We start from the raw sequence: 27,618 nt of genomic DNA on the forward strand, positions 1-27,618 counted from the left end.
CAAGTGCAGGATATACAGTTAGAATAAATACAGAATACAATTTGAGAGAATACAATATGTATTAAAATACAGTATAAGAATACAGTATTAAAGTTACGGTGCAGTATACGAGTTAATGCAGTTAATAATCAGAAGATAGGTTCGGTAAATTATTCCTTCTGAAATCGTCTATTTAAATGTCAACATTTTCAGACATTTAGAATATTTAAGATAATAAAATTTTAATTTAGGCATTTAAGCAGTTAATTTGCAGTAAACACTTTGCTTTTGCGTCTTGATTTTGAATTGCTAAGTAAGACTGGTTGTGTGAGAACAGGGTTGCTGTAAAAATTCACAGGACCATGGTGCTCACTCTCCACACTACACAGTCCGGTCTGGGAACCTGATGAGATTGTGTAGAAAAACATAACTGTAATGGCTGTATGATGATATAAAGCTGGGTTATTGAATTTTAAAATCTATTATACAAAGTATATGAAATCATCACTGAAATTTTAAAAGAATATTGTGCTCTCTGCATTTTGAGAGTATTTTACAGTCATTACACCACTAACTGTGGTGTTCCACTCTATTTCAACTTTAACACATTAGAAAGTGACCCATCTAGGATTGAAGAATTACAATAATTCAATCAGGAAGCAGACATAGCCGAAACTCTAGAAGTATGGTTACGCTGTACGTCAACTCAAGGATATTGAAAAGTGATTTTGACGTGGATATAAGAATTACAATAACCTAATCTGGAAGAAGTAAAAGCCTTCTCGCTTTCAGTGGCTCTAAACTGGAGAAAGACCCAATAATGGCTACATTTCCAAGCTGTTGGTAATGACATTAAAGCACGATTATTTGACGCTTACGTTTTAAGCTCGTTGTAAGTGTGACATGGAAGTTTTTCACGCATGGGGGAAGAAAACTGGGTTCCGGGCATTTCCGCACATTGATGGACTTTGTTGCATTCTGAGCTAATGCACGAGACCAGGGCGAGTTTACCTTTAAAGATGCAGTGTATGAAATTTAGTGGCATCTATTGGTGAGATTCCCTCCACCCCCCCCCCCTCCCTTTTTCGATCGGCTGTCAGATGTCGACGTGTTTTCGTTTCTTTGCCGACGTAGATCATTTATTTACGAAACGCGCTCTGTAGAGCAGTTTGTCCGTTAAGGGCTGCTTTATAAATAACACATGTAATGGGACCCGCAGTGTATGCAGATCTAAATAGCTCATTCTAAGGTGATAAAAATGTAACGCTTCATTATGTAATGGCTTTTGTACACCTCAGAAGAGTTATGTATATTATAATGCATTTCTGTTAATAGATCCTCCAGAAAATGATACATTTGACCTTTGAGAATGACAGATTGAATATCTAAACAGATTGGAGGTAAATGAAACATTGCCCTGTGAAGTTAAAACGATCTCAGCAGATCTCAGCAGATCGCGGTTGTGGGGAAGTTTTGGGCTGTGTGGGTTCTCAGTATGTTACTCAGTACTAGTTAGAAGCTTCTTTATTGTTCCCATATCAAGAGTTTTGAGTTTAATTCATGATCAAAGCTTTACTTTAGCTACGCCAAGGTCATGGGCTTGATTTTCACACGTTATTAAAATGTATATCTTTCACATTGGTTGAATTCAGAAATGTTGCAATTTTGATGTGTAAGTAATGCCAAGGTCATGAGTTTTGTTCCTTGGAGAACGCTCACATGGATAAATGTGAAGCCTGAATGCACTGTAAGTTGCTTTGGATGAATGTGTTTGCCAAATGTAATCAAGTTATGTATAAAGATGTTTTAACTCTTGGCAGTCTATTAAAAATGAGTCAAGACCATAAAAAACGTCAAATATATCTTCTGCACTGCATTTTGAGATAAAGTTTTCAGGACTTTACATATTGGCAAACAAAGGAAAATATATACAGCCGAGACCATTCCACATTTTCATTTAATCAGCATTTCTAGATATATTGTGGTCTTTCCAGCCCAGTGTCTGTTAAATTTCAACAAAATCAAACATCAGGAGTGACAAAGTCATCCAACAGCAATGTGTAAGACGGACAGCATGACAGGACACATGGAAAAAATATATTATTAGAATTTTCCTTAATGCATGTAGAAATATAACTGTTGTATTGCTTAAAAGTGAATATTAACTTGTTTTCTTTGCAGCATTTGTGGTCTGAGCATATTTTCTGTTATTTTCACCAGTTCTCCAGTTTAAATTTTCAGCTAATAAATACAAATAGAAATAATATTTGTATTTAAAATTTGGAAGAAATATTGTTATTAGTTCACAGAATAAAACAAAAATGATAATTTTACCTAAACACATAGCTATAAATAGTAAATTCAGAAAAACTAAAAATATAAAATATAATAATTTTTTCCAAGGCTGTATATGCTATATGAGTATGTTTGTAATAACATACTACGTTTACTTTCCGTTCAGACCGCCGCCACCGAGAGCGTCAAAGTGGCCGGAAGTCATACATTTTCAATGTGGGCCGGCGGCGAGTAGCGGCACAGCGTGTCTTGGTCGTTGAGGGCGTCAAGGATAGTTAAATTCAGGTCAACTTTATGGTAATGAGCTATGACGCGGTCGGTGGCAACCAATCGGAACGTAGAAGTCCACTGCTTGAGAGGATTCCAGAGAACGAAGCCCTGTAAACTTTGGTTCGGACCACATTAGTTCCAATGCAAAATGGAGGAGAGGTTGATTATTGCTGTGGCGGGTTTCCAAATCATATACTGTGTCTGCGAACAGGGACATAAATAAAAAAAAAAAATGTTGATGATGTGCATGAACGTTATACATTTTCTGTAAATAAGCGGGAGTTTCATGCTAACTTTAGCACCAGAGCATGCAAGCAGTGTTACTGATTTCTTGTGGTCAGTCTGCACAAGATCAACAAGCTTGTTTACTTTGCGGCCCCTTTAAATAAGATAAGATTTCGATCTACGTCAGACCGTCAGCACCCAAGACTCTTTCCAGAGTGTTGTTGGCAGGGCGGCCAGAGCCATTATTTACGCTCTCGACGGCGGTAGTCTAAACGTACAGTTACCAATTCAACAGTATACTGTAATGCACAATAAGCAAATGTTTCACACAAAATGCACTGGTTATATGTTATTTACCATACAACATGATGAGGTCACAATGTAGAAACAGTTGTTTAAGATGTTTATCATGGATTAAAGGCTACAGCTTCACACGCTTACTTCTGGAAGTATACATTAAGCCAGTATTAAATTACATACAAAGCCCATGTTTTTTATTTTATATGGCATAACCATCAAAACATGCACATGCATACACACACATTGCAGAGAACGGACGTTTGGTAACACGGTTGAGGTATTTTGATGCACAGATGAATAAGGGCAACCTTTTGGTGCATTATCTGTCTCCCTCTCTTTCTGTCTATTCTGCTTTAAAGAGTTTTTTCACAGCAGTAAAGATGATTACGTGTTTGTGTCTTGCCATTCCAGCTCCATTGGATGATTGGATGAAGCCTTTTCAAACAAGCAAAAAATGCACAAAGGAAGCGTAAAAGACAGAACGGTGTTCTGCATCAGAAAAGCAGGTTTAGCACAAAACCGGACCCTTTATCCAGCTGCCTTAGTCACACACACCAGCCAGTACTGTTTGAGCTATATGCCTCTGCAACTTTAAAGAGAGAGAGAGAACCCAGAGAGATAAAAGGGAGAATGGCCAGAGAAGGGGGGGGGTGAGAGAGAACGAGTTAAAGTGTAGAGACAGAAGGGATATATGTGAACAAGCTAAAAATAACCATCAGAAGTGCCTTTTTATATCTGCAGTGAAGCAGAGAATTCATTCAAAGCAATTATAATGCAGCATACAGCACAACCACACCACTGGGCCTTGACCCATGCTGGATTACATACAGTGTTCCCCTCAGTGTGTAGATCTGAAGTCAGTTGGCGATGTACTGTATGGATATCTGCATCGGCTGAGAGGTAACCAACTGCAGGGATTCAGAAGTCTTTTAGGTTGAGGCGTGTCACTTCATTACTCATGAGTAAAAACAGATTTTCGGCCATCTAATAATCTTAAAGTCTCTGATCATACTGTCTGCTGTACAACATTCATATCCCATACAAAACACTCGTGAATTATTTGTTGTTATTTACACAGGTGATCACTTACCGGAGAAAACAGACCAAGCATTGAAAAAAATTCATTGTTTTTGTGTGTTTTATTTTGTCATGAATATTAAGTAATGATAAGCACCGCTTACAAAAGCTGAATCATCAAAAAAATTAAACTTGACACAAATTTTTATAAATAACATATTGCTCTTGTAGTCGTGTGATAGTGCTCTTATATCAGCGGCTGTGATTGTCTGCGGCCTCATGCCTCTGGCCTAGCACAGCCATACTAATATAAGAGCACTATCAAACTCCTACTCGAGCGATATTGCATTAACGGCCCATAGACTCTGCACTAAAGCGATCGCTGCTGTTTAGCTCTGCTTCTGCAACACGAGCATGTGCTGTTCACACATCAAAAGAGGCGTCTACCTATAATCAATGGTCCTAGCTCACGTGATTGAATAGAGGCGGTGACTAGTTTGCATATATTTAGCAAGAGTGTACATTCAAGTCATTTTAAGGCATGAAGAAATAATTTACACCTTAAGTTAAAACTTTTTCATGTGCTATTTTAATGCTTAAAGATGAGTTTTAAATTATAAACTCTTCTTATATAAATATATTGAAATAAATATATTGTATTTGTAATCTATAGCACTGTAATCCATTTACAAATTACATCAAATCAGTAACATAAGTCTTTTTTCTTTCCTGTAAAATAATTTTTTTGTGTATTATTATTTTGTATTATATATATGTGAAGAGTTTGGTTCCAAAATAAGATTTCTCCAAACATTGTTTTAAAAAAGAAATTTTTATTGTGAATTCCAAATAATATCAATCAAACTGCAGTGGGTAACTCCAAAAATACAGCCAACTAATACAATAAAAACTCTTCATATACGTTAAATATATATATATATATATATATATTTATATATACACCCACCTAAAGGATTATTAGGAACACCTGTTCAGTTTCTCATTAATGCAATTATATAATCAACCAATCACATGGCAGTTGCTTCAATGCATTTAGGGGTGTGGTCATGGTCAAGACAATCTCCTGAACTCCAAACTGAATGTCAGAATGGGAAAGAAATGTGATTTAAGCAATTTTGAGCGTGGCATGGTTGTTGGTGCCAGACGGGCCAGTCTGAGTATTTCACAATCTCAACGCACAACCATTTCTAGGGTTTACAAAGAATGGTGTGAAAAGGGAAAAACATGTATGCAGCAGTCCTGTGGGCGAAAATGCCTTGTTGATGCTAGAGGTCAGAGGAGAATGGGCCGACTGATTCAAGCTGATAGAAGAGCAACTTTGACTGAAATATACACTCGTTACAACCGAGGTATGCAGCAAAGCATTTGTGAAGCCACAACACGCACAACCTTGAGGCGGATGGGCTACAACAGCAAAAGACCCCACCCGGTACCACTCATCTCCACAACAAATAGGAAAAAGAGGCTACAATTTGCACGAGCTCACCAAAATTGGACATTTGAAGACTGGAAAAGTGTTGCCTGATCTGATGAGTCTTGATTTCTGTTGAGACATTCAGATGGTAGAGTCAGAATTTGGAGTAAACAGAATGAGAACATGGATCCATCATGCCTTGTTACCACTGTGCAGGCTGGTGGTGGTGGTGTAATGTTGCGGGGGATGTTTTCTTGGCACAGTTTAGGCCCCTTAGTGCCAATTGGGCATCGTTTAAATGCCACGGCCTACCTGAGCATTGTTTCTGACCATGTCCATCCTTTTATGACCACCATGTACCCATCCTCTGATGGCTACTTCCAGCAGAATAATGGACCATGTCACAAAGCTCGAATCATTTCAAATTGGTTTCTTGAACATGACAATGAGTTCACTGTACTAAAACGGCCCCCACAGTCACCAGATCTCAACCCAATAGAGCATCTTTGGGATGTGGTGGAGCGGGAGCTTTGTGTCCTGGATGTCCATCGAACAAATCTCCACCAACTGCAAGATGCTATCCTATCAATATGGGCCAACATTTCTAAAGAATTCTTTCAGCATCTTGTTGAATCAATGCCACGTAGAATTAAGGCAGTTCTAAAAGCAAAAGGGGGTCAAACACAATATTAGTATGGTGTTCCTAAAGTTTTAAACTGATCCTAGACCAACATTTGCATGCTGTGTTATCCTGGAGCAGCTACTGGAATTCCCTATTGATATTTACTGTATATTCATCTGCTGAAATTTCTCATATTCTGGGAAAAGGGCCCGGGTGAGCTGTGAGTGCACTCATGTGCAACGTGTACCGCATCAATCTCGTCACATTAGCCGTGCTCACGCTGTGGTCCTCTCTTTCTGTGAACGTGTGCATTTTCCACATCTCTGAGCCTCACTCACCTTCCATCTCTGCCTTCGCCCAGCTGCCCCTCTGAGTGTCTAATATGTGTACAGTACCACAGCCATCTGCTCTAACTAATTAACTCATTAACTAATTAATGAACTCTGGGGAAGAATGTGCTGTCGATAGACCTCGCCGTGCTCTTCCCTTAACCCAGCCTAACCACTTCTGTCCACGTCACCTTCTCACATCGCACGCTCATTCTCTGTTCCCTTTATCAAATCCGTCCTATTTCAAGACACAGATTTCCCCCAATTAAGTCTTCATTTCAACAGTTTGCATTTTCAGTCACACGAATCCCTAAATTATGATTCACGTGCCGTGTGAACCTCTCAAAGATATTTGCTTTGAGCTATTTATGTTTCTGAAATGCGCTTTTCCGTTTTTGCGGACGCTAATCGCATAATTATAAATTCCAATTTGAGGGGTTACAATCAATGTTTGCAGTGTTGGAATATGAGCAGATTATTTTTGCAAATGTAAATGTCACAGGAGATTTCAGAATGAGGCGGGCGTCAGAATAAGCAGGTGATTTTCATATTTATACTGAAGGAAAGCAGTGCAGAGATTTTGCATGATTAAAGTGTTTATTTCTGTTTTGGGAAAAAATGCAATATTGACTCAGTAAATGGATGGCAAGTGATGGTTGTATTTATTTGGTGGAAAACAATTATAGATTAAAAGAACAAAAGTATAAAATAATATGAAGTTCATTTGCAAAAACCAAATCATGTTTTTATTGTAAATTCCCATTAAGATCAATCAAACTGCTGTGGGATTGTTTTGATTAGAGGGATAGTTCACCCATAAAATGGTCCCCATAATCAAGTCAATGGGGACCTATTTTTGGTGAACTATTCCTTTAAGTAATAATAGCTCACAACACCTTATAAAACCTAATAAAATCACAACATAATAAAATAATGTTTGTTTATCTATCTATGAAAATGAATCTTCATATACTTACCCTTAGGTATGTTGCAACATAGAAAAGGAGCAGTGACAGCATTCTCATAATCTATAACAAAATAATCTATTAATTTAATTAGGTCAAATAAATGTATTTTTGCTTTTGAATGTTTGCTTTTGTCAACTATAGTTCTCTAAATTTACATTCAAACATGGCAGATAATAGCTTATAAATTCATAAACTAATTTTAGCTTATCGCCATATGAATCTTTAGAATGTTACTGACATACAAAGGACGTCTCTACCCCATCCTTTCTATTTAAGTATCAGCACATCCTCTGTCAAAACACGAGGTTAGCATTCTTAAACCTCCTGTAAGGTGCACCCATGCAGAACGCAGAATATTGTTTTTATGTTTGTGGATTATTGATGTGGCCTCACAGCGGGGACCCGCGTAGCAGAGCTCATTAGCTCTTTTACTATACTTCAACCAATACACCAACCAATTTCACTCTCTCTCTTCCAAACAACCGAAAGGACAAGTGGGGTTGCGAGGTCACAGACCAAAGGCAGCTTTGTTATGCAGTACCGTCTCTGTAAACGTAAATTAATACGCCTTGTTTTATTTAAAGACGCATTTCTATAAGAGGTTGTACTAGATTCTTTTTAAATATGCTCTGGCCAAGCACTTAAACTGTATATGTTTAAATTATGATATTCTCCCCATGTTTGTAAAGTACATTTGTAATGAAAATGGCTTCTATGCAGATGTGTTTTTTAACCTGTGCTGCAGTGTACACGTTTTTCCTTTTCCCCTTCTTTCTATCTATCACTCTTTCTGTCTTTATTTCATGGCCACCAGGCATAACAGTGTCAATTCAGACACCCACCGTGCCTCTGGTATGAATGCTCCATGCTCTGCTGTGAGCTTACAGTACTTTAGGGAACCAGGCAGAGAGAGCGAGAGTTCTCTGATGATCTGTATCTAGATCATACAAGACCATTATTTTCCATTAATAACTGGAGCATGGAAATATTGTTGAAATCTATTTTCAAATCTGTGGCTCATGAATAACACATTCATGAAGGCAATTACACCACTGGTTCTGCCTTCTCTTGCTCTTGCTCTCTCTCTCTTTCTCACTCTCCCCCTCTTCTCTCCCTCCCTCACTCTTTCTTTCTCTAGCCCCCTTTTCTCCATTTCTAAAAATCTCCTGCTTTTATCCCTGCTTCTATCTTTTCATCCATACACAGTGCCGGGTTAAAAATGAACCAGGCCTTGACGTAAAAACATACAAATGTGACAAAATGCCCAAGATATTTAAAATGTGGTGCCATTTTTTCAAATATTTCCGGTCACAGGGCAAATATTAAAAAGTATCGCTTTACACTAAAAATATTACATTTTACAGAATTGTAATGTTTTATTTTACAGAATCTTTTCATATATTTTTGAAATGCGTTAATCAATCTATCTGTCCATCCACCCATCTCATCCATCTCATTCATTCATCTATCTATCTATCTATCATCTATCTATCTATCTATCTATCTATCTATCTATCTATCTATCTATCTATCTATCTATCTATCTATCTATCTATCTATCTATCTATCTATCTATCTATCTATCTATCTATCTATCTATCTATCTATCTATCTATCTATCTATCTATCTATCTATCTATCTATCTATCTATCTATCTATCTATCTATCTATCCACCACTGCATTGCTCCCTTATCTCGTCCATTTTTCTCTCTCTTCCGTTCTGCCATTCACTGGAGTGGTGCATATGCATGAGTCCAGCCCCAAACTGCTAGTCTCAGCATCAAAATCTGCAGGAGATTCAACTCGGCGCACGGCTTAGAGAGAAACTTAGGCTGAGGATCTCAGCAGCGCGCGGGGTTCCACGTTTGACTGATCATTTTCCTAAATTGTAATATGATATTTCGGAGCACATGTGCACGCAACCCGTTGTTTAAGATAATCACTGCATTTTTGCAACGTTCGACGTTGTGTTTTTATGGTCACAAAACACATCCCTCTGAAGGAAGAAATGGCTGGTTGCCAGGCAACAGCAGCAAACAGCTCTACAGAAGAAGGTTAATATGAAGGCAGTCAGATCTATAGACCGGCCCTTACAATCACAGCAACCAATTCTTCAACACTGTTCTCCCATTTATCACTCTTTCAGCCAATGATTGTGCTACAGAAGCAAGAAATACTACTTTACTACACAAAACAAGTCTCTGTTTTCTAAAAATAGTATGGGAGGCAGTTAGACTAAATGGCACAGACTTAAATTATATGCAGTTTGTTCGGTTCAAATTAAAATTATTGTAAGATTCTAACCGGTTTCTAAAAACTTTACACTTGACGTTTATTCATCCCTTAAAAAGGTTTGATTTTGATGTACTGTCAATAATGTGGTCATCTTTCTACATAGGAACCGATTAGAATCTTGAAATCATTTACACAAATGTATTGCAAATTGACATGACATGAGAAATTTGACACATGCCACTTAATGGAACTGTTTGATTAGAAATTGTGTTACTTTTTTATTATTCGCTGTATGTAAAGCTGTTTTGCAACAATGCAGAGTCGCGATTGAATTGAATTATATCGCAGCGCATTGAATCGAATCGCATTGCATTGATTTGCATTACAGTTTTTCTCCATTGGTTTGGCTCATTTCTTGAAACAGAAATTACATTCTCAAAATTCTAAGATAATTTGGCAAAACAGTCTTACAGTTCAGCACAACACTATAGCTCACTTGCAAAAGCTAACATCTCTCCCAAAACTGTTCACTCATGCTTCAAAACTAAATTCCTTTCCCATATAAACAGTCAGTGCCACGAAAATGACAAAGATCCTTCTCAATTGCTTTGGCTCATTTCTTGAAACAGACCAGACGTTCTCAAAACTCTTAATGCGTTTGCCAAAATAGTGTGGATGGTTCAGCACAACACCATGGTTTACCTGCAAAAGCTCATATCTCTCCCAAAACAGTTCACTCATGTGTCAAAACTAAATTTCTTTCCGATTTTTAAACAGACAGTGCCCCCAAAATGCTTCGTCCCTTTGGCATTGTGTAAGCACTGCAAGTCAGAATATTTAGATGTTTTGTCACTATGGCAGAGGACCATTGAAACATCCCTCATGTCCACCTTTCAGTCTTAGCCCCGTCCTTCATTGACAATGATTACTGTACTCATATTGTAGGTGAGGCCCTACAAGACCTCTCTCATTTTCAGTGATCAAATCAAAATGAAGGCAGTCCAAGAAAAGAAGGAGCTTCTGTGTATTGTATGGGCCAGGACTGGGGATGTGAGTGGCCACACCATTCTCAGATATGGCAGCACACATAGTTGTATTGCCCCACTCGCTAGCCTGGGACATCCACCGTGGCCCGGTGGCCAATAATATTACGGCTACGTCTTCGGCCCTTGACACTGAGATTCGAACCGGCAACCTTCTGATCACAAGACCAACGCTCTGACCACCAGTCTGACCTTCGAATCTCAGTGCCAGCTGGGTCATGACTGAAGTGCCCTTGAGCAAGACACCTTACCCCTGATTGCTCTGCAGTAATGTGCCACTGTAAAAAAACTACTTGTAAGTCGCTTTACATTTACATTTACATTTATTCATTTGGCAGACGCTTTTATCCAAAGCGACTTACAAGTAGTTTTTTTTTTACAGTGACACATTACTGCAGAGCAATCAGGGGTAAGGTGCCTTGCTCAAGGGCCCTTCAGTCATGACCTGCTGGCACTGAGATTTGAACCAGCAACCTTCTGATCACAAGCCCAACGCTCTAACCCCCAGGCCACAACTGACCCCATAATACCCCATAATTTGGATAAAAGCGTCAGCCAAGTGAGTAAATGTAATTATTCTCTACAATAGCGTAAAAAAGAAAACATCAAATAAGTCATACACTACAGCTACAGACAATTACATAGGAATATTCTATGTTCTCCACTAGATCAATTTACTACTGGCCACTACTCCTGTGGTTCCAGATCAATTCACTTGGAAATTGTGCTAAATGTAGGCTACCTGTACTTAATCATTTGCAAAGATGTAGCGAGACATTGACACATGTATTTAGACATTTGCAATTTGATCAAATGAATGAGAAATTCCATTCTGTTGTAAACAATTGCCATGTTGTTTTGAGAATGTAATTTCTGTTTCAAGAAATGAGCCAAACCAATGGAGAAAAACTGTATTACAATAGAATAAAACCATAAGCCAAGTTTTAAAAAATATATGCTACATATTCTATAGTTTTATGTTTTGTCGGTCTTATTAAATAATAAGTAAGGAAAAAAATCTAGTTCACACGTTGTTACAGAAATGGAAGGTCATTGCATTGTGGGACACGGTGCCAAGCACAGTATGCGCCATATATTGTACATTTTAATAAGTGTAGCGGGTCAACTTTTTGCATTCTGCCAAAATAGTTTGAATAGTATGATACCAGGTCATTCCGAACATTTTTAAGGTTCACCTCCTCCAGGATTTACCCTCACCTAACGTGAAACTATTAAAAAAAGACCTCACGTCCACACTTCTCTACTAATTTGCACTACAGTTGTATTTGTAATGCACTGGGTGACTTCACTCCTCTTTAGGGACTTGCCTGCGGTGGCCTGATCTTGCAATTTGATGAATATGTAATGAATGTCGTTTTCTAGGGGTTGTCCTTGACTTCTGAGGCTCAAGCTTACAATGTGACTTAGCATATATTCTTTGTACTTGCCTGATAAGCAACTGTGCTCCCCTCAGTCATGAATGCTGCTTCTGGCAGCGCATCCCCTATCCTTCAGCACAATGTTATTATTGTCATGTGAATGTTGCAGATGTCACAACCCTTTTTACAGTTTTTCTCAATTGTCTACACACATTTTCTGAAAGCATGCCTCATATTCTCAGAACTCTACACACAAATCAAAAACACAAACACAATGGGCAAAACCCCTTAATTCTCCTGCAAAATGAAACTTCACATTCAAAACAATGTTCTTTCTTCTCAAAATGGTATTTTGTTTTCAAATGACACACACAAACCATCATATGAATAGACATTTATAAGAACCAGTTGAACACTGATGTGCTCAATATAAAACACTATAATGAATGGAAAACACTTCTCCATTCATCATAATGACTTTGCTCTTTATATGGTTCAGTGTTACACTTACTACAGACAGTAGATATATAAGTGTGTTGTAAAATATTTTTTGTATATATATATATATATATATATATATATATAAAAAATATATTTTATAGTCAGAACACACAAATACACGATAACAAATATATTTTATTTTTCCAACAAAAACAATGTACAGTGTACATCCCAACCAACGCAAAGTTGCACATACAGTGGTGTACATACAAAACAACAGAAGAATTGACTGTATACAGTTACAGTAAAAAAATATGCTGCATCTTCTCTTCGGTTTGGGTCTGACCACAGCACCTCATCCACATCTCAAGCAATGTTTTTCAGTCCAGCCATGAAAAGCATCAGCTGCTATATCTCGACATGCATCTTCCATAGCTTGGAAAAGGGGTTTACACGTTTGTGACAGGTGTTTGCCCAGTGTTGAATCAGTGTTCATATCTGAAAATTGTGCCAAATGCAGAGAATTGTGTGTAGTGTTTTGAAAAAAGTGTGTTTTAGAACTGCAATGTGAGTGTAAAGCAGGAATTGTGCTTGTAGTTTAGCAGAATTGGTTCAAGGGGTTGGTGAATGAGTTACATGTTGTGGTCATTGTGTCTCAAGTACTAATATTTGTGTGTAAACAATCGAGAAAAACTGTAAAAGGTTATTTCCAAAACAGTGAGACTATATACTGTACTAAATACAGTGTACAGCATATATACTGCAGATAACAAGAGTCAATGCATGACCATGGCATTACATTGCCTGCTATTTTTATCAATTTTAAAGGTGCTGTGTGTCATTTTTTGGAGGATCTATTGACAGAAATGCAATATAATATTATATAGATATGTATATAGACCTAACGTAGTGAAGCGATATGTTTTTATTACCTTAGAAGAGGCTATTTCTATCTACATACACCACAGGTTGGCTTACGTGGAATTTGTCATGTTGTTTCTAGCCTTAAACGGACAAACTGCTCTCTAAAGAGCGTGTTTCATAAATACGCTATCTCCTTTGGAAAATAAGCAAAATCATGACGACATTTCTTACCTTTGTCTGCCACCATAGTGCTATGAAAGGGAGGGGTGAGCGGTGGAGTGTCCCGTTAGTTGCATTTTTCAACCTCACCACTGGATGTCGCTAAAATCTCCACATTGCTCCTTTAAATGACTTTTTATCAGTAAATATGGACTTGTATGACTTATAACCTTTGTGTCGCTGCATGTTTCCCTTTGAAAATGAACTGGACAGACATGACTGCCGCGTACCGTGTGAATCCACCATTAATCCTCTGCCTCACTTCCTTTCGTTTTACAAATGTACTTTGCTCTTCACGGCCTAAAAACGCTTCATCTTGGTCAACATATTGATTGTGGTCTTTTTATACCGTTGGACTGCACCGTCTGTTATCTCCGGTCTAACTCTCTCGCTCTTTGCAGGTTTTCTGAGCACTGGAGATCAGTCTGCTAAGGGGAATTATGGGCTGCTGGACCAGATTCAGGCTCTGCGCTGGCTCAATGAGAACATCGGCCACTTTGGAGGAGACCCAGAGAGAATCACCATATTTGGATCCGGTGCCGGAGCCTCGTGCGTCAACCTTCTCATCCTGTCCCATCACTCTGAAGGTCTGAGCCTCTGCTCTCATTACTGAAATTATCATAGAAATATTTGAGTTTTTACGTGACACACAAAATCAGACGTTTCTCAAAGATGTCGTTTTTATGCTGGATATTTTTAAACCACTGATTTACTACGTGACTCTGTAAGTGCATCAAGTTTTTGGCACTGCGGGGGTGTGTTTGTGCGCATCCGTGTGTGAGATTGATTTACGTCGCTATCATAAGATCACACATGCGATGCTGTTTATAATGAGAACTGTGAGATAAAAATGGCGGGATGTGAGACAGATTCATAATAAGCAACATGTATAACTGGTGTGTGATGCTGAAGTGTTGGACTGCAGCTGAGCAGATTTTTAATTGATTTCATAGGGAACTGCAGCTGGGGGGTCTTATATGGTATGTACACACGCTTGTGTGTGTGGGGGGGAGGGGGAACGTTTTAATAATTAATAACAGAATTTCTTGATGAACAAGTGGAACACTTTACATAACGGTGCAGCGGGGCACTGAAACCCAAGATGGTTTCCACACGGTTATTCTGAGCTGGTCTGTGTACTGCTGAGCTCACTTTGTATCACTTTTACTCAAGTAATGAATCGGATTTTCAGAGTTTCAACATGCTGTATTTACAGCGCTTATTAAAGCAAGCGTCCGACTGCTTGCTCATGCTGTTACAGGTTACACATTGCTGAACGCCAGCACAATCTTTTGACTTTGCAAGCTTGCACTATATTAGACTTTACCAACTTATTTCTCTGATTGAAATGAGATCTAGACCAGCGGATTTAAACGTTTTTATAAATTCAAAATAATTCATATATATTTTTTATATTTTAAGTTGTGTTCCTTAATGTTTTGTATTTATAACATAATTATATTTTATATATGATAAACTATACAAAAACTATAAAAAACTTACATTGAAAAAAAAACTGGATAAAAACATTTTTGATTGTCTCTAACAATATTTTCGCCTTTATTATCATACCAATATACTGTATAAATTACCTTATATCAATATATAAATTATATTTTACTTTCTACAGTGTTTTAGCCTAATTAAATGTTTTTTTTTTAAAAAAGACATTCTGTTTTTAAAAAAGACATTCTGAACGTCCCTTAACTTTCTGAAGTCGAAAAAATTATTATTCAAGCATCTTTGTCTTGACGCTCTGATACTTGTAAGTCACTTGAGAACAAGAAATTGCAATTAGTCTAATGACACACTTTGGAAAATGTATATATATATATCGTAACAACATTCTTCCATACATGTTTGTAATGACACGAGGTCTGTAACTTAATTTGTTTTCTTCTTTTAACGCTCTGTGATTTCAGGTCTTTTCCAAAGGGCTATTGCTCAGAGTGGCTCGGCCATATCCAGCTGGTCTGTAAACTACCGGCCGCTGATGTACACCAAGATCCTGGCCAAGAAGGTGGGCTGCAGCTACAGCGACACTGCCGATCTGGTGGACTGTCTGCGGAGAAAGAGCTACAGGGAGCTGGTGGAACAGGACATCCAACCTGAACGCTACCACATCGCATTCGGACCTGTGCTGGATGGAGACGTGGTTCCCGACGACCCAGAAATCCTCATGCAGCAGGTTAGAAGGTTGCTTTGTTTATAATGCTCAGAAGCTCCCTGTGCTCGTTGAATAAAGTCATGACAGTTCATGAGTGAGTGTGAGTGCTGTGGGTGACATTTGCGTAATGTCCGCAGGGAGAGTTCCTCAACTACGACATCCTGCTGGGGGTGAATCAGGGCGAAGGGCTGAAGTTTGTGGATGACAGTGAGGGTGAGGATGGAATTTCTGCAGCTTCATTCGATTACACCATATCCAACTTTGTGGACAACCTGTACGCATATCCAGTCGGTGAGTACACACGTACAGACTCAAACTAGCTGAATGGATGATTTATATTTTGAATTATATGAATAGATACAAGACAACAGATCTTTTTGAAATTGTTTTTGCTATGAGTAGTGTGTATTGTACCATATTACATTACTATAAAATGTATATATAAGATCACTTAAAAATCTAACTAAAAGTAATTAATTATTTTGAACATTGAAATGTTACCATTACCATTGTAATTTGTCGTTCAATGGTTGCCAAGAACTGTTTGGTTACTAGCATTCTTCGAAATATGATTTTTATCCTGTGTTGAGACAAGGCGCCCAGCTTAGTGTGACAACCAGATCTAAACATCCATCATCTCTCTCTCTCTCTCTCTCTCTCTCTCTCTATCTCTCTCTATCTCTCTCTATTCTTTATTAAGGTAAAGACATACTTCGGGAGACCATAAAGTTCATGTACACAGACTGGGCTGACCGCGATAACGGCGACATGCGGCGTAAAACTCTACTTGCGCTTTTCACTGACCACCAGTGGGTGGCCCCGGCGGTGGCCACAGCAAAGCTGCATGCTGAGTTTCAGTCACCTGTTTATTTTTACACCTTCCATCACCATTGCCAGACGGAGGCACGACCTGAGTGGGCAGATGCAGCCCATGGCGATGAGATCCCGTACGTATTCGGCGTTCCCATGGTGGGCGCCACGGATCTGTTTCCATGCAACTTTTCCAAGAATGATGTCATGCTCAGTGCCGTGGTGATGACCTACTGGACCAACTTTGCCAAGAGTGGGTAAGCAACCTTTAAATAGGTTCCCTGTTTTTTTAAACAGTTTAAAAAAAGAAAAACAAAACTTTATAAAAGGCTTTTGAAAAAATGTACAAACATTTGTTTAAACCCAAATTCACAATCTCTCTTGGGATTTTTTTTCTAGTGATCCCAACATTCCTGTGCCACAGGATACTAAGTTCATCCATACCAAACCGAATCGCTTTGAAGAGGTGATCTGGACCAAGTTCAGCCCTAAAGACAAGCAGTACTTGCACATCGGGCTGAAGCCTCGCATCCGTGACAATTACCGTGCCAACAAGGTGGCGTTCTGGCTGGAGCTGGTTCCTCACCTTCACACCCTGCATAAAAAGATCATCGACTCAACCACACGACTGCCCCCCGGAGGCCGCAAACGTCCCGTCTGGCAGGGTCCGACGCAGAGCCCCGGCACACGCTCCACGCGCCACCCCACGGTCTCCACCTTCCCGCCCGATCCTGACCAATATGGTTCAGAGCGCCCTCGCTTCTCCCCCTTCCCGGAAGAAAAACGAGATTATTCGACAGAGTTAAGCGTGACAGTGGCTATCGGTGCGTCGCTACTCTTCCTGAACGTGCTGGCGTTCGCCGCATTGTACTACAAACGCGACAAACGTCACGAGCTGCTTCAACGGCGACACCGCCGCCTCTCGCCCCAACGTGGGGCGGTGCCAGGTGTGGGCATTGTGGGAGCCCCGCCCCATAACGACCTGGCACTTAGCCAGGAGGAGGAACTAATGTCCTTGCAGATGAAGCAACAGAGGGTGGAGCTTGACCATGGCACGCCCCTTCCCTCACGTGGTCTCCACGGCGACCTGGATCCCCTGAGACCACCCGTGTGCCCGCCGGATTACACTCTGGCACTGCGACGGGCACCCGAGGACGTGCCCCTCATGACGACTAACACGCTTTCTATGATCCCCAGCACCATCACAGGCATGCAACCTCTTCATGCCTTCAACACATACCCCCCTGCCCCGGCACCAAGTGCGGGGCACAGCAACAACGCCCTGCCCCACCAACACTCCACCACACGAGTATAGTAGACCCTCTGAGGGGACCAGACCCCTGAACCATAGGAACACAGACCTAATAAGAGTGGTGCTTTACACGGATAATGTCAAACACACCACTTGCATCCTTTTTAACTCGTATCCTCACCCACTACACTGTCTCTCTCTTTCTGTCTTTTCGTTACCTTTCTTGGATTGGGCATTGAAAGTTGCAGGAGGAGAAAGCGTGGACCATTTTCCGCACTCGATACAGCAGCTATTACATTACTGAGCTTAATTTTTCTCCCACTTTTTTTCCCACTTTCCATTGCCATCTTTCTTTTTTTACTTTCTCCCCGACTTCTCCGCTGTAGCTGTTTCTAGTCCCCAAAAAAGAACAGTTTTTCCTACTTTGGACTGTTTTGTAAATCAAGAAAACGTATGTGTACAATATGTATTATTGATAACCTTATAAGGCTATGAATGAGAAAAGATTCTACTCTCTAATTTTTACCAGCATTCTTGTGCCAAGTACTGTGATCATCGTCCTGTCAGACGCAGTCTCGTGGACAGACGGGGAAAGAATCGCCTGTACTGGATCTGATCGAGGAATTTACAGAATCGAGGGGAAAAGTGCCAAATATGTTTTTCTTTTCTTTGTTCCCTCTTTTTTCTGCTTTTTGGTTTATTTTTGCCTTTTGTTTTGCACTGTTGTTTGCCTATGGGGAGAATACTATATGTTTATATCTATATAAAAAGGAATCTTCAATTTATTTCTTAAGCTTTGGGACATTTGCATGATTTGGTTTTAAGAGAAAAAACTGGACAACTGAGTTTAAATCCACATGCAAGATTTAAGACTCATCTTTCTTTGTCTTTAACTGTTGTCTTTTTCTGGAACACTTTTTTTCTTTCTATTTCTTTCTATCACTCTTTCTTTTTATTTTGTGCACTTAATTGGGGATTCTTTTCTCTCTGTAGATACATGATCATAACTGGCAATGAAAACTGACGATAATAAAGAGAATAAATAGTTCCCTTCTTTTTTTTTCATTTATAAATACGGAAGCTCCCGGACTGCACAGATCCCCCCTCCTGTCCTTCTTATACCCCAATTTTTCTCACTGCTCGTGTATTCCTCTGTAGTATCTCTAAGTTGAGGAATGTTCACTGTGTTGCACTCTCTCCATAAAGACTCTGACTCCGCCAAACGTCCAGGCTGACGGGATCAACACCTGCGCCTCCGCACAGCTGGAGTCTCTCCCTGTCTCTAATCCAGAGCCCAAGAGAGCTCGCAACCTATTCAGAACATTCTGAGTTTGAACTCACTTGTCATTAGGCGGACATCTTGTGATATGCCTTGTCACCAGACCTACAGATTCAGCCTCTCACCTCTTTACTTATTTTTTCTGAAATCTCTCTTTCAGGGTGCTGTGAACGATCTGGGAAAGTGAGGTTCGAGTGTGCGCGTGCAAGTGCGTGTGTATGAATATAATGTAAGCTTGTAACGGGAACGATGGGTCTCTGAACAAGAGGTCTTGATACTGAAAAGCTTCAGGAACTTAAGTTTGGTCGGAAAAGTATAAGCATATAACACGGACGTGATCTGGAACACTACGTGGCTGGAAGAGCCCTACAGTGGAAGAGGCGTCGTCCCTCACGCCACTTAAATAAACATTTATTATACGCACACACTAAGGCGACTGTGCATATTGAGCTCATTTTCTCCATCCGTATGATTTGTTTTGTCTCGTTTTGACGGTTCTGTCAGTGGAAGGATGACCACAAAATACCACTTTCTGTCATGCCAGACGTTCAGCCTGACAAACTAAAAAAAAACAAGATGCAAAATGTACATTTTTATAAATGTAAGAGATGACATGGTCTTTGTAAATATTTTGTTTATTGTTGGGCTCACGGCCGATTGCATCCACTATAAAAACAGGTGCAAGCTCATTAAGCCAATCGCATCTCTACACCCAATTCTGAAATCCTGTATTAGACGCCAATTCGCTCGTTTGTTTTTAAAGATATTAAAAGTTCTTTTTGACTGTGTTTCAAAAGACATTCAGTTGTAATGAATGTTGAGGGAAATGAGACTAAAATAAATTCACATTAGAGGAGATTCAAGTCAAGAATGAGTGCGTTTTTATGGAAAAACTTGCATTTGGAATTCAAATTTGCTGCAAAACCCGATGTGCTTTAGTCTCTAGAGACAACATAGTGGACAGAAGAGTTGCAGGCTGTATCTGACGTTTTAAATAAATTGAAGATGGAAACTTTTGGGGAACAAAGTGAGAAAATGTTGTAGCAAAACAAAACATGAACATTAAATGAAAGAAGTTTCATTGCCGTCAATAGGCTGAAAACTAGCCTCCATCGGTTACATGTAAGCCCATTTTTGTTCCTGGTATAAGGCTTTAGGACAGAAATCGCTTGAGTCAGCACCATTTTCTTTCGAGGGCCTGCTGTTTGAGTGTTTCTCTTGGGTTTTCTTTCTAATGCTTCAGTGAACTAAATGACACTGTGGGATTGTTGTTTCTCTTACCTGGTTTTAAGTTCTTAGAAGTGTAACGTTACCCAAACCATTTGAGATTCGGGCTGGGATTCCCCAGAGTTTCGGTTTATCTCTTTGTTGTGAATTTGAGCTGCATATATTTCAAAGTAGAGACTTTAAACAGTTCATATTTTTCTACAAAATAACCGGATAGAGGGGATTCTACTGGCAACTAACAGACATATAGCACATTCTCACCAGACGCATATGGTGATTTTTTTGTCTGGATTGCCTATGTATTATAGAGGATTTAAAAAATAATGAAGAAAAACACAGAAAAAACAACTGTTGAGTATTAATGCTTGGTCGCCAAAAAAAGACTTGCACCTGTTGAGTTTCATTTTGTTGAATTTCAGCAACGTTAAAAGGCTTGAGATAAGGGGACTGTACGACCGTAACAGGTCTAAAGAATTAAATTCATATTTCTATTTCCTATACAGGCTACTACACACTGTATGTTGTGTATCTGAACTGGACAACATTAAAAAAAGTTATTAAACATACAGATATCTGCCTCCTTATTTGTGTATCTCACTACACTGTGAAGCAAATATTATCTTGAAAATATAAAATAAATGTTTATTTTATTTATATACACGGTGGCTTTCCTGTGGCTCAGTGGTATAATGGAATGGAAGTCGCTTTGGATAAAAGCGTGTGCCAAATGCAGAAATGTAAACTTAAGTTTGATTTCTGCACTCCTTGATTTGTCCTCTAGGTGGCACCCTATTTTATTAAAAGTGCCCCTCAGGGTTGTGGGTAGTTTAGTAAACCCTGCTGAACCATAAATAGATCTTTCGGCCTCAAGCGAAACATTCACATTTCAATAAGAGAGAAAATTCTTAAGCAAAAAACAAAAACAAAAATACTGACAGTAGCAAATGCTCTTTTCAAGGCTCGACGGTTTTTAAAGTCAACATAAAACATCAGCCCATCTTATTCCCGTGCGATTAAAACTGGATATTCAGCTAAAAATATAGCTGACAACGTCGTTACAATATAGCAGCACATTGGATTTATACAAAATATAAACAAAGATGATTTAATAAAATGGCTCTACACACACGTCTCGGATGTATTAGAGTCCAGGTGGCTGGAAACAACCAGACAAGCTGTTCGGCACACAGCATTGAGCCTTTGGGCAAACACAGGCCCCGCCTGTGGTCTCAGACGTGTTCCTCCACAGATTCTGATGCCATGTTGGGCTTGTTGAGCAGGTCAGGGTGTCACTGCAGTTTTGCTTCACGCCCTACAGCATTCACACGTTCACTGAGCACAAAAGCCCTGTGCTAAAACCACGTCAGCATGCTTCGAAATGCAGAGCAAATGAGCAAACCATTCAGGGGTGACACGACTTTACATTTTTGCATTTGGCTGGTGCATTTTATCTAAAATGACACGGGAATCAAACCCGTGACCACCGCTGTGATCTCGTGGGAGAACTCTCCAAACTGAGCCTTAGATTTAGGATTCAGTAGTGAATTTGTTCGTAGCTCAGTGGTAAGAGCATTGCAGTTGTGGCTTCGATCCCAGGGGATTGCAGATACCAATGTATAAATGTATCGGATAATGCAATGTAAGTCGCTTTGGATAAAAGCGTCTGCCAAATGCATAAATGTAAGTGAAAATTTGTTTGGGCATGTGTGTTTGAATGCATACGTGACTGCACTTCACGTCATAATAGGTTATGAGGTCCTCAGAGATCATCTCAGTGGTTTTGCTTTTGACAGACGGGTGCAGCTGAAAACAGGAGCCTGACTTTTCCTCGCAGGAAACTGCTCTGCACCTGCAGGAGCTCCGGGAGGGTTGAGACCTCCTGCGTCTGTATGCTGGTAGAAGCTGAATCATCTGAAAGGGCCGTGGACCTGCCCTGCTGTGGAAACAGAGGAGTCTCATTACAGAAAATTGCTGAGCTACAAATTAATTTACCAGGATAGTTCTGGCTCCAAAATCTGATTTGGAAGAGCCACATCGTCATAAAATAGACTATATACACACCTGTGGGTGCAGAACAATTGAATTTCAATAAAGATTGTGTTGGGACTTCTGATTTTATTATATAAAGGTGTATATTTTATGTTTATTATGGTGAAATATCATGCCCCATAGGCTTCCATTTATCCATTTACAGCGTATTTAATGTATACCAAGGTAATAAAATAAAATATTATAAATTAGAAATGTTGCTTTGTCAGTGGAAAGTTGAGGCACTAAAATAAAATAAAATGACAAAAGCACATAATTATATTGATACAAATTTAACTAAAAATATAAAATAAACGCTAATTCAAAATATTAACAAAACTACAATGAATCTACTATGATCATTCTGGTGTATTCATTTTATTTGTATGTCACTGGAAATCAACCCCATGACCTTTGTGGTGCAAATGCAATGCTCTTATCTATCTACAGCAACTTAGGACTTTTGTTGAATGATATTTAATTTTTATTATCTATTGTATGTATCATATGTTGTTAACAGCAATTAAACCAACTATATAAAATAAAATGTATATATATCATATTTATAACACTGTGGCCTCATATTGCTCACATTACACATTTCACATCATTCCCAGCACTGGTTTAGCTATAAATACCCTACTCCTAAAAAGGTTAGTATCCCAGCATTGCAACACTCACCAACTCTTATATTATGCACGTAAACACACCACAGACAGCACTGTGCGCTTCACCTGACAGTCACTGAACTACTTTGGGGGAATAAGGCACGCTTCCCAGAAACATGCCGCAACACAGACTATTACAAACGGGTGAGAGAGACACAGAATTTAAAGGGTAAACTGACTGAACCTGCACGTTTGCACGATTTCCTAGAAGGCCACATTAGAAAAGATACGTTTGTGTTAATGCCACCATAAAACATGAACTCACCAGCACTCTGGCACACATATTGACATATAGGCAACCTAAATGAAGACCCATCTTTGACTTTTTTCTGCTTTCTGTTTTTATATATTAAGTTCATTGCAAATATTTTAAACTAACCTAAACTAGAAACTAAAACTAGTGTTGTCAAATCGATTCATTGCAACAAATTGATTCTAAAATAAACATTTGTGTTATGTCTGTGTCATATATACAGTACACACACACACACACATTGTCTATATACATACATATTTATATCTTTAAATCTAATAATGTTTAGTATAAATATATAGTACACATCTTAAATAGGTACATGTATGATTTTGTATTTATATATACTGTATTTATAAATATACAGTACACACCACACACACACACACATACATACCACAAACATTTATTTTGGAATCGCGATTAATCGATTTGACAAACCTACTAAAACCTACAAAATAAAACCATTTTATTATAGTAAAACACGTCAGATATTTTTATCTGGACTAAAACATGCCAACCCAGAAATGATAGGTTAAGAATGTTTGGTTTCTTTATATTGTTCTTTACAGTTGGGTTATTTTGTATTTACATTTAGTTTTTTTATTTATTCAACATTTGTACACTTAAATACTCAGTGTGTTCAGCTTGTGATGTTTATTTTATTAATAAATGTTTTTATAAAAGCTGTTACTAAGACAAGAGCACTGAAAATATGTCTTGTCCTTGCAAAAGAAACTGTGGCAATACTGTATACCGTGTTAAAAGCTCCAACAGTTATCGTGATATGATAGTGTGATGCACATGATCACATGACATTCACAAACCCTACCTCTGTTGTAATTGTTTTTATTTAAGAATCATTTTTCAATTGAAGACACCCCAAAATGTCAAAGGTAAAATGTCACATACTAATAAGAAAACGCACTGTGAATTGCTTGGGATAAAAGCCATCTGCTAAATTCATCAATGTAAATGTAAGGGTAGGCGAGTTTCAAATAACCCAAAAGTATATTAAAGTTAATTCACACACCTGTAGGTGTAAGCTGTGCAGGATCTGACTAAGGCTGTGCATGTTACTGATGTTGTCATCCAGCGTGCTGACCAGAGGTGAACTGCTCACTGTGCTTCTCGCTGCACTCAGAGCCCGGACAAGCAATGATAGTCCAGTCTGCACCTCTTCAGCCTGCCCCTGAGCCTCAACACATAAACAATGAATGAAGCTGACCGCCGAGGCACTACTATATTTACACATTAACTTTCAACATGGTATTCCATGCCTCACACCTTTTGTTCCCCAACAGCAAAGTTGACACTAGTCAAAGGAACAAAGTAGGACTTCATCACACCGCAGCCCCCTCTGCAACCCCTCTGGGAACATGAGAAACAATGAATGTGTCTGAAAAATTCAAACAATGTGAATATAATGTTGCGTGAAGCAATGACCTCACCATGATGACCTCAGAGTCACGAGCTTCTCTGACAAAGTGGTCCAGAATGCGCAGGTCACAGATGGGTCTGAGGGACGAGACCGGGTCTCCAGCCAGCCATACGAACACCATCAAAACCAACACCAGATCTGAAACAACAGAATCGATGAATGTACAAATGTTAACAAACCTGTTTCTTGTAATCATTTTTGCTTGTCTATTGAGACTAAGCAACCCTTTGGTTAAAGGGCAAAGATTTGGAGGATATTTTCATCGATGGGCCCCCCTTCCCAATACCTAGTGAGTATAGGCCAGGGGTCGGCAACCCGCGGCTCTAGAGCCGCATGTGGCTCTTAAGCGCCGCCCTAGTGGCTCCCTAGAGCTTTTTCAAAAATATGAAAATTTAAATATAATTTCTGTAGGAGGAAAAACATGACAAACATTCTTAAAGTTTTTCAACGTTGTAAAAATGTGTATAATATTTAATTTCAACATTTCTGTCAACGAAGATTTACGTCATATACTGCGACACGCGTTTCTGTCAGATCGGCGGCGGCGCGCGTGATGCCAGACCGGTGGCTGACAGACAAACAAACAAACCGGCGGGTGTGTCATGGATCCCAAGGGGAAAAAGAGAAAGATAGTTGAGGAGAACAGATGATTCAACAGTTCTTGGACCAAATCATTTGCTTTCATTGCCAATGTGGAAAATTAGAGGAGCGGAAGGATAAATTTAAGAAGTGGATTGCATCTCCAAACTCCACTACTGCTGCTAGTTTTGTTGCAACCCGGGATATAATAAAGCGTGGGAAAACGTTCAGTTCACAGATGATACTGATTTTTGTCAGTATATAGTATATAGTTTGGGGGAAGAGGATTGTATTGTATTATTGAGGATTGAAGAGGACTGCATTTTATATCCATGGGGATGTCTGAAATTACAGGATGCATATGCACGTTGCACATTTTGTTGTTTTTCCGAATCCTAAAGTAAAAATGACATCAAAAATCTGATTTCTTTATTGTATTTCTTTAATTTCATCAATGCAACGAAACATAATACATTAAAATTATAATGGAAGTTAAACCTAAAGCACCATCGTACAGCAGAGTAGTCACGTGGTGCGTCATTCTCTCCAGGATGCGATGCAGGGGAAAATAAACATTTAATCATGAATGCTCATTATGTATTTGTAGCCTACTTATCATTTTGATACTATGGGGGTAATAAAGCTAATATAGACACTTACAGCATGTGTTGCCTTCATTATAAGGCTTATATAAGGCTTTTAATTTTTTGCGGCTCCAGACAGCTGTTTTTTATTTTTTTTTGTCCAATATGGCTCTTTCAACATTTTGGGTTGCCGACCCCTGGGCTATACCATGGATAACATCCGTTGTACATTAGCTGGAATATTCCTCCGTGTTGTCCTCGCCGTGATGAAATGTTAATACTTGTACAACAGTTGTTGAAACATGGTCTGCTCTAGCGATGTGATACTGATGCAGGCAGATCATTTTAGAAAATACTACAAAGTTGTGGCTTCACATCACATGATCGATTCTAAAGGAGAACACTGCAAAGCCACAGAGTTCAATAGAGATGCAGTGTGGGGACATAAACTGAAAACACAAAGATATGAGAAAATTACGCTCTGTCGTGAGAAAATGTTGTGTTTTGCTGTATTCTAGTGCAGGCATCCATTATAAATATTTTATTTGGTTAAATTGTTCCTGCAGAATTCCAATTCACCATATTTTTGCTAACCATCATTGCAGCCTTTTACCTCAGATACAAAAAGATAAGCTTCATTTATGATCGGAACACTCTCTAGCCCAAAAATCATATCCTCACAATAGTTATACTATGGTACCTTTGTAGACTATCTCAAACAAAATACTGCAATCTGGGACGTCATTCAGTTACACTTAGTCAAAGGGAATGCAGTGTGTCCCTTTTTACGCTGTTTAAATGCTAAAGGTTTGGCAGCGGTGGGATTCGAACCCACGCCTCCAGAGAGACTGGAGCCTAAATCCAGCGCCTTAGACCGCTCGGCCACGCTACCACGTGCACACAATCCGACAAGGCTGTTAGTGAATGTGATAGAACTAAGTTTAAAACTACAGCTGTAACTAGTCTACGATTTTAAAGTATTGGTATTGTGTAATGCCACACATTCCCTATTTGTAAGTTAAAGGAGTCGCAGCTCTATATCGTTAGAAAGTTCGTTAAGTTACATTATGGCAAGACTCAGATTCACTCTTCTGCACCGTTTTATTATTTAATTGAGAGTATAATATTACGAACTTGCATTACCGTGCAATGTTTTTGTATATTCTAATGCTCCACGTGGAAACTTACCTGAAAACGTTTGCATCCGCAAAGTGCATTTTTACGATGCATCCTTTATTTAAATCCTTTACGCGATATCAGACCTTTACGTTTCTTCAGCGCCCAAAAGTCACAGCAGATTGCGCAGCTTTCACTTTTCAGCGCACTGTGACATTTGCGTGACCCCGTGAGACCTTGATGGTATTACAGCTCGTTCTGTCTGCGCTTGGCACTTACTGTATATTCGCTCGATATGCTTTCAATGGACAATCCGGTGACGTTTGAGGCCTGACCAGATAAACTTCGCTGAACGCATTTCATATTGGACTGCTCTCCACCAATTGAAACAATAATAAATAAATGCATCACTTTAAACCACCCCTAAGGGTGTGCTCATAAAATATTTGTTATTCCAGATTTACTCAAAACTTTTTCAGACTGAAATAATTACAAGAAAAAGTAAATGATCTGTCTGTGAGTTACTGCTTCACGAACATCTTAAAAGTTTGACAGCAACGCCATCTAGTGTTCAAATCTTATGCGAAGACT

The 27,618-nt window shown here is 39.1% G+C and overlaps 2 protein-coding genes across 2 annotated transcripts in view; one reads left to right on the forward strand and one right to left on the reverse strand.

Moving 5' to 3' along the window:
* The window catches only part of nlgn2b (neuroligin 2b), a gene marked incomplete at its 5' end in the record, with an annotated part of 39,196 nt that extends 18,285 nt beyond the window's left edge, over window positions 1-20,911 (forward strand). Inside the window, 5 exons of the mRNA XM_079448100.1 lie at window positions 14,025-14,210; window positions 15,546-15,811; window positions 15,928-16,081; window positions 16,491-16,857; window positions 17,000-20,911. Coding sequence (XP_079304226.1) covers window positions 14,025-14,210; window positions 15,546-15,811; window positions 15,928-16,081; window positions 16,491-16,857; window positions 17,000-17,915 — 1,889 coding nt within the window. The 3' untranslated portion in view covers window positions 17,916-20,911. The remainder of the gene's footprint in view (window positions 1-14,024; window positions 14,211-15,545; window positions 15,812-15,927; window positions 16,082-16,490; window positions 16,858-16,999) is intronic.
* A 401-nt stretch (window positions 20,912-21,312) lies between these two features.
* Window positions 21,313-27,291, reverse strand: epob (erythropoietin b). The gene is made up of 5 exons (XM_079449196.1): window positions 27,100-27,291; window positions 24,759-24,886; window positions 24,595-24,678; window positions 24,341-24,499; window positions 21,313-22,294 (listed from the first exon to the last, which is right to left on the reverse strand). The coding sequence occupies exons 1-5, from the start codon at window positions 27,113-27,115 to the stop codon at window positions 22,130-22,132; spliced, it is 552 nt and encodes a 183-aa protein (XP_079305322.1). The 5' UTR covers window positions 27,116-27,291; the 3' UTR covers window positions 21,313-22,129.
* Between the last annotated feature and the right edge of the window lie 327 nt (window positions 27,292-27,618).

Source organism: Barbatula barbatula, assembly GCF_947034865.1.
Source record: "Barbatula barbatula genome assembly, chromosome: 24".
Taxonomy (NCBI): Eukaryota; Metazoa; Chordata; class Actinopteri; order Cypriniformes; family Nemacheilidae; genus Barbatula; species Barbatula barbatula.

Bases quoted from the DNA above. Each gene is read 5' to 3' on its own strand.
- epob (XM_079449196.1), bottom strand. The intron at 24,679-24,758 runs GTGAGGTCATTG...TCATGTTCCCAG, and splicing joins GTGACTCTGAGGTCATCATG to AGGGGTTGCAGAGGGGGCTG. The intron at 22,295-24,340 runs GTGTGTGAATTA...CTGTTTCCACAG, and splicing joins TGCACAGCTTACACCTACAG to CAGGGCAGGTCCACGGCCCT.